Here is a 13,614-nt window from a genome sequence, read left to right as displayed (position 1 = left end):
GAAATTGGTGTCACAAAATAGACGCAATAAAAGTAAAATGAAATAAAAATGACTAGTGCACTTTAGGGTGACCTCGTAATGCAAGTTCATAAGTTATGAGTTGTCTTCGTACTCCCATGTTTAATTGCAACAACGAGAAATTGGTGTCACAAAATAGACGCAATAAAAGTAAAATTAAATAAAAATGACTAGTGCACTCTAGGGTGACCTCGTAATGCAAGTTCATAAGTTATGAGTTGTCTTCGTACTCCCTATGTTTTGTTTCTGGAGAAACAAGACTAAATAAATATTAAAAAATATTAATATTTATGATATATAATTAGCATTATTAGAAAGATTTTTGAATCTAGTTTTTTAATAAATGTATTTAGAGATATATATGTTGTATATATTTTCTATAAATCAAATTGACACGTACAACAGTTATTTAGGCATAGTGGGAGTAGCTCTGAACATTAACATTCACCTCCGGGCAAGTACAGATCCATAGTTTTAAGGCTGTGTTTAACGAAAAAATTTCGTAACACTAAGCACTTTCGTTTGTTTGTGATAATTATTGTCCAATTATAGATTAACTAGGCTCAAAAGATTCGTCTCATAAATTTCGGCAAAACTGTGTAATTTGTTTTTATTTTTGTTTATATTTAATACTCCATGCATGCGTCTAAAGATTCGATGTGACAAAATCTTGAAAAATTTTAGATTTTTGGGTGGAAGGAAACAAGGCGTAAGTCACACTGAAAAATATAACACAAGCGAACCGAGCCTTAAAAAACACTGAAGCCTCGCAAGGCAAAAACTGCACAAGGCGATTTAGGACGCTACTAATTATAAGATTCAAGGAGACTTTTGGAGGATTGATTTTGCTACATAAATCTTAAATTTGAAGGTTGGATGTGGATACTCGTGAAGATGTCCAGTACGCCATACATTGCGCCCCTACTGTCTCGTCTTCTATATAGGCTAGAAGAAAGTCAAGAAACTGATACTCATGGAGATGTTCAGCCTTCCCGGAACGTTGGAGTCAACATGGGACATCACTTCTAATAACCGTGGTACCAAAAAGGTATACATATATGCATTGTTCCTTCGGGAGATGGAATGCGCAACTAGTTGCTTTCTCCTTGGCTAGACTATCTTTCTTTCTTCTGTACTTATTTCAATTCCTTTATTAATACAAGCTGGACATGATTCTGTCAGCAATTTCGAAAACAACCTAAAAATTCAAAAATAGTGTAGACACAATGGCACATGGCTTTTATAATTGAGGCTCACTGTACTGGTGGAAGTTCAATGAATACTAGAAACAATCATCATAAGCCACAGAACATTTGAGCAATTTGCTTAAGCCTATGAGGCTCTGACCAACTTAGCAAATCATTTATAATATACTAATTACAAGTATATACCATATAAGTTCAATAAATCGCTCTACTGCTCCAGCCCAAAGGGCTCTGACCAACTCAGCAATTCTACTGTTCTTACCAATTGAATTCAAATAAGTGTCGAATTTACTTAAAGGAGAGTAAGGGAATTCAGATTACAGTTATCGCTTGTGACGTAGTTCGTGAGTAGTGCTGGCTACTGAGGAAGTGAAGCTGCGAGGCATGGGCGAAATGGAGAAGAACGGGAGAAGCGAAGCTGTGGAGGAGGGAGGGACAGCTCACAGCCGGAGCCGGACACGTCCAAGCTGCGGTCCCCGCCGGCTGCCACTGCAACTGCTCGTGTAGGGTTTCTCAAGTTTGGGGATGGCGGAATCGGGATTGGCATGGAAGGGGACAAACTGAAAACTGAAAGTGTAGTGTTGCAGACTGACCGGGAAAGGAAAGGAAAGCTTGTGGGCTATCAGCCTGGATCGATTTAAATTTTGTCCATTTTCGTTTTTGCACTTATATACAAAGTATACACTATGTATACACAATTTTCCCCAAAATAATATGTATTCAACTGAATACCCATGAATTGAGCTGGACCCACCTACTACAAACTAACGCTGAGCTAGGTATGAGCTAGTTTATCATCGAGCTAAGAAGTTTTACTCATCCAAATACTGGATAAGTCGTAATGGACCTCGCTGAAAATCGAATGGGTCATCAGCGAGAATCAGAGATAGGTCATCAGCTAGGCTAAACCATTGCAAATTCCAAGGCAGCAAGGTGCCAGCCACTCTTGGTCGAATGATACGGTTCTTCAGTGCATTTACGCTGCTTTCCTTTCCAAAGTTGCACGAGGTCTTTTTACATCGACAACAGGTTTAACTACCTAATACAAAGTGTACAACATATCCCTCGTACATGCTACTGACCACAACAGAGCATGACATCTACAGATTAATATGTGCCATGTCATCTCTCAGCTCAGTCAGACTATGCCATCAATGTACCTCGGTAGCAGAGGCAAAAAGAAAACAGAATCAGCAAAATCCGAATCCAGGAACCAATAATGTCCATCAAGTTTCTGAATGGCAAAAGCTTCTCTTGATGCTCCTGCTGATCATCAACATGAAGAATCATCTTCAATTCGTGGCAAAGATCAGCTTTGCCAGGCAGAGTAGGGTTACCAGTTTGTTCACCCAACTGCACTCCATGAGGGTGTGGCTCAGCAAAAAATCATGAGCAGAGATCAGTCAATGAGGACGCTGAAGGTTGTTTCACCATTGGTGCAGCCAATCTGGTTATTTAAAATGGCATGTAAATGCTATCTCATTACCAATTTCACTTTGGCCTTCTATCTGTAGTAGCCTACTAGGCATTAAGCACGCGGCTTTCAAATCTCCATATGTTTTAATCTATCCCTTCGCTTTTTTGCAGGACCAAGGCATTCATGAGGATTAGCATAAAAGTAGTCCTCTTCCTTTGGTTGTCCAGGGATAATTCTCCTTCTGGTGGGCTGGCTCATTCGGCCCCCGTGGAGCTCCTTGACAGCAACAGAGAATTCTTCCCAGGTCAGCTCCTGATCTTCGAAAAGATCTATAAGCTCAACTAGCTTCTTCCTATCCAACTGTATGGTTCTGTGGAAGCCTGTAAACCTGCATTCCCAGCATAAGCACTTGTCAGCTAATCAAGTGGCATTTTCTTTTGCTGTTTTTGTTGCCATGATTCTTCAGTGCTTTCTTAAGGGAGAAAAGCACATATTTCTTAAGGGAGAAAAGCACATATAACTACAACACTCCTGTGAGCACAAATAGTACATACGTGTCTGCACAAAAACTAAATATTACACACTTCCTACTAAACCAAGTTGCAATAATAGATGCACTTGATGGAAGTCATGGAGGAATAAACAGTAAAATGCAACTATGCTAGGGAAGTCAAACAAAGTATGCAGACCTGCGGTGTCCTTCTACAACTTTAGCCATGTTTCCATCATTACTGGGGATAAAAACATCACTTGCGACAGAAACAAGATAGTCCAGTGCTGCCATTTGAGTTGAGTGCTTCTGAAAGGGTCGCAACTCATCATCAGATAAAAGTGTCTCCTTCCGCACCTACATTTTTACAATAGCAAATAAGCATATACTTCTAGCACTGCAAGCAAAAAAATTATGGATGTGGAGTTAAGACAAACTTACAATGTTAGGAAATTCTTTCTTCAATACAGCTAATCTTTTTTCACCACCATATATTTCACCTGATGCAATATATATTCGAGTGTCTCTGGGGAAACCAAGAGCTTTGAGTACAAAAGTTGTTTCTCCAGGAGTAAGGGGGCACAATCCCTCAAGTCTTTTCTTCTCAGAGTCTATTTCCTTTTCTTTCCACCAGGGATATGCATATCTGAGGTGCCAAGAACAGACAAAAATGAGTATTGGAGATAAAGGTTGGGAAGTAAAATCAAGTTGATTATGGAGCAGTAATATCAAAAGAACCTCATTCTTGTCAACTCTTCTGTTTCTTCATCAGAACATCCATGTGTACAGCCAGAGAAAGCAAGCATATCCATCTCATATCTCAGATGAAGCACAATAAAAGATCCAGTTCTCCTGAGAGTTGAGATCATCTTGTTTCCTAGAGCCTCAATGGATGGTGTAAACCTCAATGCGTTGTAGTTAACATGGCAGCGAAGTTTTTGGAGCTTCAGAGGCAGGCCATTGTTTGCAAGACGAGAATCTGTCTTGCTAAAACGTACAACCTTGTGTTTTCGTACTAGAGGCAAGATCTGAAAACAAGACCACTGAATGTGAGAACCAACAACTGACAGAAGAGAGAGAAATAAAGTAGTTGTAATTGTAAGAGAAAAATTACTATCTAACCTGCCTCAAATAGTATTTCTCACTAGACCAGCTGATTGGTTGCATTGACAGAGGAACTTTTTCACTGAACTTCTGTGGGAGTTCTTTGACAATCTTCACTTCATTTCTCAATGAATCAATGAAATGATTTACATCAAAAATATCCCCAAAATCACTGAAAAGTATAACAAGTTTGCATCAGTACTCTTGCCTAATTCTGTAATCGACCAAGAAACCATAGCGCAAAAATGCACACCTAGGATCAGCCCAGAAGGATTGCTTATCAAGTTCAGGTATCACCATGGTGAGATTCAAGTAGCGTGCTACAGTCACCATGTCGCATATCTGCACAAAACAAGATTTCGCGAAGCATAAGAAAAACACAGTTCGAGCCTTTTTGCTGTACTTGAAGCTGCCAATGAGTAAATAGAGGAAGTGTAAGATACACTAATAGAGCATAAGTACTAACCGCTGCTCGCATTTGGTTCAGACCACCATTGCATGAAACTAGAAGGTAGCCATTACTCTTGTAAAGCCCTACATGGAGAAATAAATGTTATATTTGGAGTGAACTATCATATTGATGGAATAAGATGATAGACTACTGTCAACAACATGCTATGCAGTATACTCTGATAAACATGAGCAAACTGTTTTCTTGAGCACTCTACTGCAACTACACCTTGACCGAATAATGGTATAAACAAAGCAGAAGTTTGATTAATTTCGCCACCTAGCACCTACATAATGATTAGAATCTTACTAAGTAGGCAGTCTTCATGTTGTTTTAAGAAACCTGAAAATTTTCCTTGCAAAAGATCAAATCGTCTCTGGGCCTTACAGATCATGAGACTTGGCATTTCTCATTCCAATAAGCTCCCCCACCCCCAAAAGAAAAGAAAAGAAAAGAAAAGAAAAGAAAAGAAAAAGAAAACGAAGAGATGGCAATCATTCGCTTGATATGAACCAATTCAGACACCAATGCACGATTTCACGGAAAATAGCGATCCGATTACACCAACCCCTCTTATGTCCACATCACAATCTACGAAACAAATAAGAATCCCAATGACCAAGAACCAAGAGGAAGCAATTGATCGTCAACTCAGAAAATCTGGCAATTACTGAATCGCCCAACATCCAAAATGTGCGCGATATTAGTCAAAACGAGTCGATTTAAGCGTTTTTTATTTACTCTGGAGAACAATTTGATCCAACGGACAAATGCTCTAGAACTACCACATTCTGATTCCCGCCATCGGGGCAGCACAAAGCGCCTCACCCCACCAAGAACAGAGCAGGAAGACGGCCCAGATTCCACGAAAACCCAACCCCAAGACCCAAGAGTCCCCCGGTTGAAGAAGACAAGAGGCACTCACGTCTGGGAGGCAGAGGCAGAGCCGGGGGCGCCAGGTGCCCGGCCTCAACCACGGAGTCGGCGGCGGTGGAGTTGCTGCTGCGGCCGCCGCCCAGGCAGGACGGCCGCGCGATGGGCAACGGCGGGCGGGGGATGCCGAGGAAGGTGAAGAGGTGGAGGAGCAGCGTCCAGGCCACGATGCTGGTCGCGACGCGCAGCGCCCACCGGATGGCGGACGCCCCGGCGCCGCCGATGCGACGGCGGACCGCGGCCGGAGGCGAGGCCTTGTGCTTGGCCATGGGGCCGCGGGGGTCCTGGCTTGGCTTGGCTGCCTGCCTGCTGGCACGACGCTTTGGTTTCTTGCCGGGCTTGTCGCTAGAAACTAGTCGTGGAGGAGGTGGACGAGCGCAGCGCAGGAGGAGCGGTCGTTACCGTATGGTGGCGTGAGGGTTGGTTGGGATTCCGGTCGGTGTTAGGGTGCGTAACTGCAACGTTCGTGGCGTGGTGTGGCCGCATGGATCCTTTTCTGTAAAAATCATTTTCACCGTCTATCTACTTAAACCTGTCGTAAAAGACTCTGACTGCGACGAAAGATGAGGAGAGGAGAAGTTTTAATCGTAGTTCGTTTTCTAAACAGGTTTGATCAAACTTTTAAGATTTTATTTTAATTGTTATTATCTGGACTATATAGTCCTGTTCAATATTCACACAATGGCAGCATACTTAACAACACACTATTAACGTGACAAGCTCTATGGCGACTTGACTTTGAAGCCATCGCTGCCCATAAGGCCAATGTATATTATTAGCATGATGAGTTTTATGTCAACTCGCCATTGAAACTATATGCCGACCATGACATTCGAGTTAGTTCTAACACCTTTGACGACCGTTACTTTAACATCAACATCCCAAAGTGGTTAGCATAATAGATCTACTACCTCTATCTGCTTCCAATTTACACATTTGACATGTATTGTCATGATCAAATTGGTAGCAAATCTACGACTATGCCAACTACCCTACATGACATGTATATGTTGATAATTGGCTGCTGATAATTGTCATACATAACAATGTAACATATCAATGGATATCCTAGTATACAAAATATAGAACTATCATCTTTTGCATATTGGTCCTGAAGAGGTGTACATCTCCGAGGCAAACATCCTTAGGCTCGTCGACACCACTCGATTTGGAGTCTTGTACATCACCAAACCACCGTAGAAGGAAGACACATAGTCAATATACAAAATGTGGGCGTAGACATGAGTGTGGACGTAGGAGAGTGTGGCGGGCATGTAGATGTAGGGCGGAATGGTGGGACCGTGGGAGTATGGTGGAGGTAGGGATGAAAATGGTACGGATATTTTCCGACCGTATTCGAGACCGAATTCGTTTAGAGGGGTTAACATCTGTCCGTATCTGAGTCCGAATGTTTAATATCCGATACCGTATCCGTATCCGAATACTTAAATCGTATATTTATGATGTGGACATCCAATCGTATCTTATCCGACATTGTTGACATTATCCGTATTCGAATCCGAATCCGACCAAAAATATGAAAACAAATATGATATCAGTGATATCCGTTCGTATTCGATCCGTTTTCATCCCTAGGTGGAGGCAAACATAAGGATGACAGCACAAGTGGTGGTTCTCAGTAGAGGAAAGAGAGAAAATATAGGGAGAAAAAGAAAAACTTATGGATAAAAGTGATACTCTCTCCGTTTCAAAATATTTGACATTTTAGGTTTGGGTACAAAAATTTAGAAGAGTGAAGATTATGGTGCACAAAAAATAAGGAGAGGGAGTTAGAGAGAAGTAGAAATAGAGATGTATTGAAAAAAAAAAGAAAAAATGTATTATAAGAGAAAATGTGAATCAGAAAGTCTTATAACATCAACTATAGTAGTACAAGGAAGGAGGGGACAAAACATGCTCATCACCAATAATAGAGATCACTTATATACATGTAATTTTTAGAAAACGGGATGTTATGACTTAGCCCCTTGGTTCAAACTTCAAACGCAAGACAGGATGCTTTCCTGCACTTTTTTTTAAAAAAAATACTGATGAATCATCCACACTTTCAGCGGTTAACAAAATTGTCACACATTGATCATCTAAAATTCTAAATCTTTGGTGGTACAGATTTGCACTGATCTAGTGATCTTGTCCGTCAACAGAAAGATTGACTATATGGTGACTGGACCTGTCCTATATGCGAGTACTTGTACTACTCTACTAGTATTTTGTAGGGTCTTGTGTTTTCATCATAAATAAAAGGACATTTTAAATAGGCCTTAGTTCGCAAAAACTTTTGGTTCGAGATACTGTAGCATTTTTGTTTTTATTTGATAAACATTGTACAATCATGGAGTAACTAGACTCAAAAGATTCATCTCGCGGTTTATAGATAAACTGTGTAATTAATTTTTATTTTCATCTATATTTAATGCTCAATGTATGTACCGCAAGATTCGATGTGACGGGAAATCTTAAAAAATTTTGGATTTTTAGGTGAACTGAACAAGGCCTCATTGCTACTCTTTTTTGTTCTTTCATTCAAAGAACTGCAGGAGTAGGTGTGTGTAGCTACTAGCTCCCATCCAGGATCCCAGTATCCGACAAGGACATGCCAATAGAGCCACCGAACACCGGCGCGGCGGCGCGGCGGCGCCTATCCCCGTCCCATGAGCATTGAGCAGCAGCGAGATGCCTCTAGATCTCGCACGAAATGGCCCCGCCGCTGTCCATCCTCGCCGTCATCCTCCACGTCGTCTCCGCCACCGCCGTCAAGGCGCTGGTCTTCGACGTGCCGTCGGGCAGCTCCAAGTGCCTGACCGAGGAGCTCCACCGCCGCGCGGTCAGCCACGCGTCGTACCGCGTGGTGGCGGAGTCCACTTCAGCGGCCGACCGGAGGATCTTGGTGCGCGTGACGGGTCCGCGCGGTGAGGAGCTCTACGTGGCGGAGGGCGGGGAACGCGGGGAGTTCAGGTTCGAGGCGGCGGAGGACGGTGAGCACACCGCCTGCTTCTGGTCACCCCGCTACGAGCGCGGCACCGTTGTCTCCGTCGACGTGCAGTGGGCCACCACCAGTGTTGGCGGCGGCGCCCACGCCGGAGGGTCCGGGTCCCCGCCCGCCGTCGCGGTTGCCAGCGAAGGCCGCATTGCTGTATGCTCCTCCATCATCCCTTGCTCCGTTTAAGTTTTGAACTAACTGTTTTGCCTGTTTCATACAATGAACATAAGAGAACTGAGCAGTATTCTTTTTTTCTGTTTCTAAATTCGTTTTAGAGGAATCTTTAGTTTAATCACATTGCAAATTCACTGCATGTTGGTGACACGCATTACAAGAACATTAACATGAATGCCCAATGACAAATGCCTAAATGCAAATTTACGCTTTCTAGGTTCTAATAAGAAAACTTGTTGTTTATGTTCACATGCTTTACTAGAAAAATTGTAACAATTGTCAATATTGTTGCTTTATCGTTTGGCCTTCTACAAGTAATATTTTGATTATGCAGACTCAGCCACTCCAGTTATTAATTGGATCGTTGGCTTCAAAGTTTCCAAATACAGTTCATGAGGACAGAGATGTTTGTTTAGCTTTTCCACAAATAAAAGAATATAGGGAAACTTAGCTTCCCATGTTATGTGTGGTATTCCTACAGTAGAAATAGCACCATGGTGAATCTCAATTCTCAAGGTGAAACAATCTTGGTGCCATAATGGAGGCAATCAGGCAACAAACATATACTCCTTCAAATGGGAGGCCAATGTTATTCAGTGCTTTGAAATTGTTGTCTAATTCAAGAAAAGAAAAGAAAAGAAGAGAAAATGAGTGCTTGGAGGTGTTTTATTGTCGAAGTGCATGCTTCAACAATGTCATGCATTACATATTTACATGCTAAAGCCTAAAGGAGGAAGCAGTGGTTTTAGTGAAGTCGAGACTCCATTATCAAAGTACTGAGAGCAGTCTTTTAATGTCTGTTTTTTTTCCTTCAAAAGTTGTTTTTTTAATGCCTGTAACTTCAAAATGCTTTTTGCAGACCATCATAGGAGAGTTGAAGAAACTGGAGGATTCTGCTCGACTCATACACCAAGAAATGTTATCTTTTCGCCAGAGGTGGTCTTCTTTTCCATAGGGTATGCATACATAGAGAAGCTCTATTTGGGCATATTCAGTCATATAGGATGAGGACGTATTTTTGCATCTGTCCATACAGCTAATGATATACTCTGTGATATTATACGCATCTCCTAGTGCATGAGCAACCAAACACTCCTTTACCAATCTGATTCCGGGCTTCTGTTTTGTGTTGCTCACTGATCTTTTACCTATTTCTACCAGCGAACTTGAGATGCAGAGGCTCAACGAAGACACCGCCACAAGGTTACACTCGTTCACCCTATTGTCATTGGCCATGTGCGTGGGGGTTGCAGCATTGCAGCTATGGCATCTGAAGACTTTCTTTCAAAAACAACATATACTATAGAAGCAAGCAGGGGGCAACTGAGCTGACCTATTTTTACCAGGATCGAATATCAGAGCTTCATGTTTAGAAACAAGCCATGCTTGCTCATGCATCAAAGCTGGCACTCTGAACTTTGGAGTAGGGAAGCTGTTGGAACTTGGAAGTTTCAAAGAACGACCTCCCTAGGAGCTCATCAAAGCACCTGCCTGCTACCATCTCAACTGGCCTCCTCCCATTGCTGTTAACAAGACCATCTGCAAAACACTGGACAAATTCATAACCAACAGGAAACATTGGACAAAAGGCAAAACACTGTTTGAGATGGTATGGCAAATGTTGATAACTTATTTGCAAAGTTGTCACAATAGTGTTTGTGCTTCTGTCATGTTCAAGAAACTGCATATCACTTAGGAGTTCTCCTGCTGTTCTCTTTGTCCATTGACTTGTCTGCTAATGGAGAGCTAAGGCATTTTTCGGCCATCCTCCTCACAAGCAGCTCCAAACGAGTGATGACTCACCTCATCCAAAAACTGTGTCCAAAATTCAACGCTGTTTAACACCTTGATACATTCGACACTATATGCTACCGTATATTTACAACATCTGCAAATAAAAATGCCTTTTTAAGATACCTATTGAACACCTTGATACATCAACTAGGAACGAGCAAGCGAGGACAAATTACAGAACTGGTGGATGTTGTTCAACGATATATCAGAGTGCCTTGAGCTTAATCTGTGCCCCATGCATCGGGTGCAGTGTGATCACGGTGCGTGGCTCATGAGTGTAGGATGGCGCGAGCTCGAACTCGAACCACTGAAGGATCATGCTCAGAGCCATCTTGGCCTCGAGCAGCGCGAAGTTCTGACCGATGCAGGTGCGTGGCCCCCAGCCGAACGGGAAGAACGCGGCGGGCGCCTTGGAGACCCCCTCGGCGAACCTGTCCGGCCTGAACTCGTGCGCGTCGCTGCCCCAGAGATCCGGGTCATGGTGGATAAGCAGCACGGGCAGTTCGACCACAACCCCGGCAGGGTATCTGACGCCGCCGGTCTCCATCTCCTTGTACGTTTTCCGGCTGATCGTGATGGCCGGAGGGTACAGCCGGAGAACTTCGTGAAGAATCATTGTCAGCTGCATGGATGGAGCAACAATATATGTTCAGTCAGGCCTACCACCTCTGGTCTGGAACAAGTTTCATACAGTAAAAAAAAGAAAGGAGTCTATCAGGGGAATGAACTCACAGTTTTGAGCCGGCTGAGCCATCGTATTCCGGCTTGTTTTTCCCGAACAGGCCAAAGACCTCCTCTCTCGCACGGTCCTGCCACTCCGGGTGCATGCATAGCAGGACCATTGCCCAGGTTAGCAGCACAGACGTGGTCTCCATGCCTGCGAAGTAGAAGAGCTTGCACTCCTCGATGACGTCTTCGATTGTCATCCCCAGGGTGGACCGGCCATGCTCGTCCGTCTCTCTCATGTTCGACTCGAGAAGCAGACCCAGCAAGTCGTCGTCTTTGCCGTGGCTCTCGCGCGCCTTCTTTCATGGCCTGCATTCGTTTCTCGATCAATCCTCGTAAGAGCGAGCTGACTTCGTTGTTGATTTCGTGCATGCTCCTGTTGTTTTTGGTCGGCAAATACCTGGTGGGTTCGTTCCATAGCGTTAGCATCGGTCTGGTCTGATCTTCTGAATGGTGGCTACAAGGTGCTCAGCCTGCAGCTGGAAAATCCGCCTCCCCTCGAGGTAGCTGCTGCCGAATGCGGTGCGAGAAATGACGTCCCCGGTGAGGTTCTAGAGCTCCGGCCAAACATCCAGCTCGCACCAACCGTCGGAGCTCTTCACAGACTCCACCCATCTGCTAACCAGCTCGTCGCAGCACGTGGAGAACGCCGGCAGCATACCCTGAAATTAAAAGTCAGTGTACATACATCACAAGACCATTGCAACATGCCGATCATCAGGGAATAATGGAAGGATATAGGAGAAGACCTGTATTTTTTATTTTATTTTTTTGAAAGTTATGAGAAGACATGTATTGTATACATACTTTGAGCTCGACATGGAATGTGGGGTTGGGGATCCTCCTGTGCTTGACCCACTTCTCTCCCTCGAGGCCCGCGACGCCGTCGGCGAGAGCAGCTTGGTCAGTGCCGGGAAATTGGGCTTCTCCAGGTGCCCGGACTTGTTGGACAGCACGTCCCTGGCCACCTGCGGGTCGGCGACGACCACCCGGGGCACCGGGCCGAACCAGAGAAGGCACGCCTGCTTCCCGTGCTCCCGCACGTTCCTGCAGAGGCGCGGGGCGCGATGTCGTGGCACCGCAGCGGCAGGGGCGTCGACCACGCCTCCCTGTTCATCCTCCCTGAGGTCGCTCGCCAGGAGGCGGTGCGGCGTGCCACGCCGCGCGCTCCAGCCGCCGGGAACGCCACCACAGCCGGTGCAGCAGACGGCCGGCATGCCACAGGAGCGTCAGGGCCACCGTAGACCAGGAAGCTCCATGGCACACATGGCGCCGCGGCTGCGAGCGAGGAGGCTCCTGCCCGAAGCATCCCCTCTCACTCGGGCGATCGAGCTGAGAAATGATGGTGAAATAGAGTGGAAGATGGATTTGCTATGGCATGGCCTTTGTCGCCGTCGGCTTAACCGCTTAATTAGACATGGTTGGATTAGATAGATTATTTGGAGGCGCGTCACTACTGGACAGTGGACACTCTATTAGCCAGGCCTGGTCATGCCTTGCTCCCAAGTCCCAAGGAACTTGGTGGTGAAGTTCCGGCCTTGTTTAGTTTCCACGCGTGAGCTCAGGTTGCTTGTCCTCATTTGAAAACATGCGCGGTCAGAGCGTTGACAAAAGAACTTCAGAAGTATCAATAGCCTACAAGGCTAGCCCTGTTCGGCATATCATTTCTGATTTGTAATGAGACTGATAAGTTCGAGCGCCGTAATTGTGCTCTTGCTCTCATCGTCACTCATGGGCACGGCAAATAGCCGCTAGGCGGTGCTGAAGCTGAACCATGAACATGACATGCAATTAAGGCCCATTTGCTTCACTATAGGAGCGGCTTTTTTTTATCATCTCCATGAGCAGTTCTTCCCATGGAGCTAAAATTGTTTTTATTTTTTTTTTGGCAAACAGCTTTGTATACAAAGCCTCTTAGAACATACTCTCTCTCCATCCCAAATTATAAGATGTTTAATTTTTTTAACCTCAAATTTGACAATTCAAAAAAATTTGTGTAAACATAGTCAAATTTAAGTTGTTTTTGAAGAACTTTCATTAATAAACCAAGCCACAACAAAAGAAGTGATATTTTGTATAAATTTTTGAATAAGACAAGTGATCAAACTTGATGCTAAAAAAGTCAAACATCTTAATTGAGTACTCTCATAAATTCCATGTAAGGGCCCGCCTAAGCCAGTTGAATCATAACTTCCATGTAAGGGCCCACCTAAGTGAGTTGAAGTTGAGAGATGAGAGCATGTTTTAAGAAGATTCACATGCAAAGCTATTTAAAAAGTACCTGGAGAATATGGGCCAAAC

At 44.1% G+C, this 13,614-nt stretch overlaps 2 protein-coding genes and 1 pseudogene across 5 annotated transcripts; 1 reads left to right on the top strand and 2 right to left on the bottom strand.

Annotated features, from left to right (window-relative positions):
* Positions 2,170–5,995, bottom strand: LOC8084560 (uncharacterized protein At1g04910). The gene is made up of 8 exons (XM_002465282.2): positions 5,611–5,995; positions 4,701–4,768; positions 4,488–4,576; positions 4,253–4,406; positions 3,869–4,158; positions 3,572–3,776; positions 3,330–3,487; positions 2,170–3,028 (listed from the first exon to the last, which is right to left on the bottom strand). Exons 1-8 carry the CDS (start codon positions 5,885–5,887, stop codon positions 2,767–2,769), a joined length of 1,503 nt encoding a protein of 500 aa, XP_002465327.1. The 5' UTR covers positions 5,888–5,995; the 3' UTR covers positions 2,170–2,766.
* LOC8083679 (transmembrane emp24 domain-containing protein p24delta7) lies at positions 8,148–10,493 on the top strand. Of its 4 annotated transcripts, none has more exons than XR_002448890.1 (4): positions 8,148–8,772; positions 9,128–9,566; positions 9,653–9,749; positions 9,955–10,092. XR_002448890.1 is itself a non-coding variant. In XM_021450502.1 (3 exons), the coding sequence occupies exons 1-2, from the start codon at positions 8,335–8,337 to the stop codon at positions 9,746–9,748; spliced, it is 534 nt and encodes a 177-aa protein (XP_021306177.1). In that variant the 5' UTR covers positions 8,150–8,334; the 3' UTR covers position 9,749; positions 9,955–10,092. The 4 variants fall into 4 exon arrangements, 2 of the variants coding, with proteins under 2 accessions (XP_021306177.1, XP_002467927.2); XR_002448891.1 differs by having other exon boundaries at positions 9,653–9,729; positions 9,955–10,017; XM_021450502.1 differs by lacking the exon at positions 9,128–9,566 and having other exon boundaries at positions 8,150–8,772.
* On the bottom strand, positions 10,411–13,475 carry LOC8083678 (annotated as a pseudogene).

The sequence above is a fragment of the Sorghum bicolor genome, chromosome 1 (assembly GCF_000003195.3).
Source record: "Sorghum bicolor cultivar BTx623 chromosome 1, Sorghum_bicolor_NCBIv3, whole genome shotgun sequence".
NCBI lineage: Eukaryota > Viridiplantae > Streptophyta > Magnoliopsida > Poales > Poaceae > Sorghum > Sorghum bicolor.
The sequence above is the reverse complement of the archived record's forward strand: the minus strand, read 5'-3'. Positions and strand labels throughout refer to the sequence as shown.